The 5,274-nt window shown below is 32.7% G+C and overlaps 1 protein-coding gene across 4 annotated transcripts in view; it reads left to right on the top strand.

The window, feature by feature from the left end:
* Positions 1-4,960, top strand: part of LOC117122006 (guanine nucleotide exchange protein SMCR8-like) — a 79,463-nt gene extending 74,503 nt beyond the window's left edge. For all 4 annotated transcript variants that reach the window (XM_033267518.1, XM_033267717.1, XM_033267649.1 and 1 more), the window contains one exon: positions 3,658-4,960. In XM_033267518.1, the coding sequence (XP_033123409.1) occupies positions 3,658-3,780 (123 nt within the window). In that variant the 3' untranslated portion in view covers positions 3,781-4,960. The remainder of the gene's footprint in view (positions 1-3,657) is intronic.
* The last annotated feature ends 314 nt before the right edge of the window (positions 4,961-5,274 follow it).

A 5,274-nucleotide genomic window follows, 5' to 3' on the forward strand; every position in this document is an offset into this window, starting at 1 on the left:
ACATGTATTTATATGCCATACTTATGTATATACTGTATATAGTACTGTATTTAACATATTGCGTTTGCATGTTCTGTTAAAAAAAACCAAGAGGATTGTTAATCCATCAAACTGTAGAACATTAATGAGATAGGATCAGTGATCCTTCATTGTAGTAGGTCATCTTGGGTAATGCTACTTCAAACTGCCTCCTTCAGTCAAGGCTACAGATATGCTACTGCTACTAGCCATTAATCAGATTAATTTATCAAACTTTTAAATTCTGAAACAATTTTTATTTTCTTACATTATTTACATTTAAAGCATGTTCTTTGAAGTTCTTGTGTATTTCCTAATAATGTTTCATTCTGTTATTTATTATTATTGTTAAAATTTATATATTTATTATAAATGTTATTATGATGATGATCATCGTTATTTTATATTCGTTATTATTGTTACCATAATCATCATAATACTCATCATCTAGCTTTCTATTGATATAGAGATGGTGATGATAATGATGATGATAATGATGGTGATAATGATGGTGATAATAATGTAAATAATTGTGATGATACATGTTATTGATATACTGTTGGTAGTTGTAGGGATGAGGATAATTATTTTGATATAGTGATGATGATAATGAAATAATATTGAAACAGTGATGATAATGATGATGACGACAGTGATGTTGGTAATTAAGCAGTGTTGATAATCATTTTGTTATGGTGATTATCAGGATAATTATTTTTGTATAATTTAGCGATGATGATGATATGTTGATGATGATTTTGTTCAACAATACTGATGATAATGTTAATGCAGTTGTATTTATAGTGGTTATTAGAATTACGTTCCTGAACAGTTACTTTTTAATGTAAAGGGTCCTATATTCTAAAAACACATCCATCAAAAAAACAATTATTTTTAAAAATAATACAATATAAGTCATAAGGTGTAGCCATTTCCTTTTTTCCCTATTAATAAAGAATAATAAAGACAATAAATAATCTAAAATGACCTAATGTTTTAGCGAAACTTATTTACTATTCAATATTTCAGTTAAAAATGGAGTCTCTTTATATTATGGATTGACAAAAAAAGATTGAAAATATTCTTTATGGATCATGGATATTATACGTAATGATAATGATAATGAAGATTAATAGAAACTTATAAATATACGTAATGATAATGATAATGATTGTAGAAGCGGTTTGGCACAGCGTGACAGGTTTGGTTTCCCAACCTCGAGGTCGGGGTTTCAATCCCTCGCTGTGCATTTCGCTTGTGTCCTTGAGCAAAGCACTTTATCTGCATTGCTTCTCTCCACCCAGGAGTATAAATGGGTACCTGGTGGGGTTGCTTGCTCCTGGTGGGGTTGCTTGCGCTTTTTTCCCTGTTCATTGGATGCAGAATAAGTCATACACATCATGCAACCTCCTCCACTCCCTGGAGAGTATTCCTAATTAAGCATGTAATCAATACGACTAATTTCATTCACCTCCTACTAGGGTGAAGAGAGGCAAGTGCAGATAAAAAGTGTCTTGCCCAAGAGCACAAGCAGTTTGACAAACATAAGTCTCAAACCCCTGACCTTCCCATTGAAAGTCCAACGCCTTACACACTGCGACACACACTTTCATCCAACTACCAAATCAACAAATCTTCATAATTGCTATTCATTGCAAGTAAAATAAAAAAAAGAATACATATTGAAACTTTCATTTTTTGTCAAATATACTTTTTATGTATTCATAAGCCATATAATTATTTAGGTTGTGGGAGTGAAGATAGTTAATTTAATGGGGAGGTGTAGTGTGGGAAGAGGTGGCATGGGAAATAAGTTAGAGGTGGCTTTTAGTTAATCGTAATTTAATGATCTTGAATTTATTAGTTATTATGCTTTGCATATTTGTAAAGGGTTTGTAGTTAAAGGTTCCTTTATTGAAGTGCTGACATTTTGCTGACTACTTTGCTGAGCCAGTTTGCCTGTAATCTTAGTTAAAAATAATTACATATATCCACAGAATTTTGTAAGATTGTTTTTAGAAATTATTAATTTGGAATATATGTGCAGTTTATATGTAAGAAAATTAAAGCTGTTTCAGGGCAAAACATCACTCCTATACAATTCAAGCTGCTACTTGACAAATAAGAAAGATGCAATGGCTGAGCTATAATAGTACTTTGCAATCTAGTTTTAACACAATTAAGGGTGATGATAACTGCAGGTTATTGCATGAGAGAATCAAGAGTCGAGAAAGGTTGTGAGGAAGAAGCAAAAACTGCATGAGAAGTTGAAATACTTGTGAGAGGTTGTGATAAAGAGAGTGCCCAAAGAGGGTGAGAGATTGCAGCCATTAAGGATTTGAAGAAGGAGGAAATTAGCAATGAGATGTGTAGGGAATGATAAAAAAGAACAGTGAGAAACTACAAGGAGTTGTGATAATGTGTGAGGAAAAAAGACCAGCTCAAAGCACAGCCAATGTGTCTGAAGTACTATAAGATGAATTTATTTAATTGGGTAACAAAATTAATCAGAAAACACAACCGCCATTTTGTCTTGCTATGCCGAATTAATCGAACATATTACCAAAAGGAAGAGAAATTTGCTAGTAATTGTAATAAGTAGGCAAATGACCATGTTGGTCTATTTAATAGTTCACTTCATATTCATTAACGATCTAGATCAGCAGTATGTGGTTTTGTGAAATGGAATAATAGCAAAGCATGTGTGGAGAAACTGGGATCAGCAGTGCATGGTTTGGTGAACAGGAATTAGCAATGTTTGGTAAACTGGAATCAGAAACCGCAATCTCCAATGTGTGACAAAACTAATCAAGAATCTTTTATTTAGCAAAGTAGTCGTGTGTGGATTGGTATAACCTATTAGCTATGGCAGAACAGCCCACTGAACTTACCCATTAAAATTACTCAGGAAAATTGAGAATATGTAATACTCTAAACACAGCCCTTCAAATCATGTTGTTATTCTAATGATGGACATTATAATTTGCTTTGATTGGTATACACATGATGTATTACTGCAGGGATCGCAGTGGTACAGTACCTTTTTAAATGATTTAAATGACAGGCTCTGGTAATACATACTCATTAGAAGATTAAACTTTAATAGTGACTTGTTTTTGTCTTTTATTTATTAACTGATCTATCAGATCTGCTCTGTCCATTATTATTATTTCTTTTGGTAGCAAAAACATTGAAAACATTGATCTGATAATGGGATTATATTTTTTCATTAAAAAAATAGTTTGATAACATTTTTTAGTGCTATGGTATTTTATATACTTTTTATTCTGCCTAATTTTCACCCTGATCAGAAGTAGGACTTTGCATACGGCCTATTTGACCACATTAAAAATTTGGTTGCTAGTACCATAATGAGAAAGCATTGACGTTTTTACTTTATTATTATTTTTTTTTTTTTTTTTTTTTTTTTTTTTTTTTTTTTTTTTTTTTTTTTTTTTTTGTAAATATTTTTCAGTGTTTTCCAGTATTTTGACTTCGCATTGATTTTTTAAAACAAAAGACATTATGGAATACCGGTACAAACTTGGTATTGGAACATACAACAATTTTAGTATAGCATACATAGCATAGCATACAACAGTATATTGAAACCTCTGTTCTATTTTTGGTATTTTTTAGTATTGGACTGAATTAATAAAGCAGCAGCAGTTACTTGGTATGAACTCGTTCACAAGATGTGGCAATCTACCTTTACAATCAATACACCTGGACTATAGAATCTGCTCCAAGTTCACATCATGACCACCAAGTTACCACCCACATTCCTTTCTCTTGCCATCTTCCAGCTCTGGTTAACTTGCTGATGCAAAATTCATGAAGGATTTTCTTACGTGAAGTGTTCCTATAAAGACACAGTAGATGAAGTGTTACTTTGAAGACACTGCAGATGAAGTGTTACTTTGAAAACACTGCAGATGAAGTTTTACTTTGAAAACACTGCAGATAAAGTGTTATTATGGAGACACTGTATGTAGTGACTTTACAAACACTACAGATGAAGTGTCAAGCCAGGTCATCACTCTGATGTACGCCAGTTGTACGACCACCGCACGACGATCGAGTCCAACTCCGTTCCTTGTGAGCACTAGGTGAAACGGTGGCAGTCTGAACAGACGTTAAAAATGATCCATTATGTGTGCATCATCGCATTGCGTTCATAGAATCGCATCGGCTGACGATCGTCAAATGCAGTAAGTGGCCAGCCTTAGGAAAACGCTGCTGATAAGTATTACTATTAAGACATAATGGGGATCGATGCTTCTAATACTATTATGCAGATAAAATGTTACTTTATAAACACTACAAATGAATTGTTACTCTGGATGCACTGCAGATGATGCGTTTCTATAGAGGCCTGCAGATAGTGTTATTATGGATACAGCCAGATGAAATGTTAATAATATTATGCCAGTTAAGATCATGCAATATAATTTAAATTTAATGTCATGGTTTATGAATTAGACTTGATTTGTAGACTACAGTATGTAACTATAATTTATATTTATTATATTTTTTAACAAACTTAATAGTATTTCTAAATCAGCGATATATTGACATATTTTGTATATTTTATATTGAGACTCATATGTATGCGTCACATATTGTTCAGTAATAGTTATATTGATTTATTTAATTCAACAGTAATGGACGCTGAATTCAGGATGTGGGTCCATTAAGTTTCAAAAAAAGGTGCCGTTTTTTTACCACTAGTGTCGAAACGGCAGCGCCATATGACCCAAGCAGTGCCCCTTGTTTAGTTACTGGACCGGTAAATATATTAATCCTATTCCGCTCAGCCCCTTGGAAGGAACATGCATTTTTGTATGGTAGAATGCATTAGAGAGAAAAGCTTATTTTCGACAACAGTAACATTTTCCTCTGTAAGTTTATGTGACTCACAAAAGAATCTGTTCTATACAAACTTTTTGTACTAATTGCAAGGTTCTTGTCTCAGAAATATTTATTAGTGGTATCTTTAATAAGTTTAAAGGAAGTGTAAAGTGTTTATGGTGATGTTCAACTCACTGATTCCCAGTTTGTGTTTTTTTTTTCAACTTTAGCAATAATTGTTTATTCAAAGAAACAAACTAGTAATTATTAGGCATTAATTACATATTCTCAATACCAGGTTACAAGCTTCAAAAGAACTAGTTTCCACTTTACAATACCAAGCATCTAATTAACCGGCAGTTTGTACACCACACTCTTCATGTTTCAACTTGCATTCCATCAATC

The sequence above is a fragment of the Anneissia japonica genome, unplaced genomic scaffold (assembly GCF_011630105.1).
Source record: "Anneissia japonica isolate Jap-2015-1 unplaced genomic scaffold, ASM1163010v1 scaffold287957_len1322810_cov207, whole genome shotgun sequence".
NCBI classification, from domain to species: Eukaryota; Metazoa; Echinodermata; class Crinoidea; order Comatulida; family Comatulidae; genus Anneissia; species Anneissia japonica.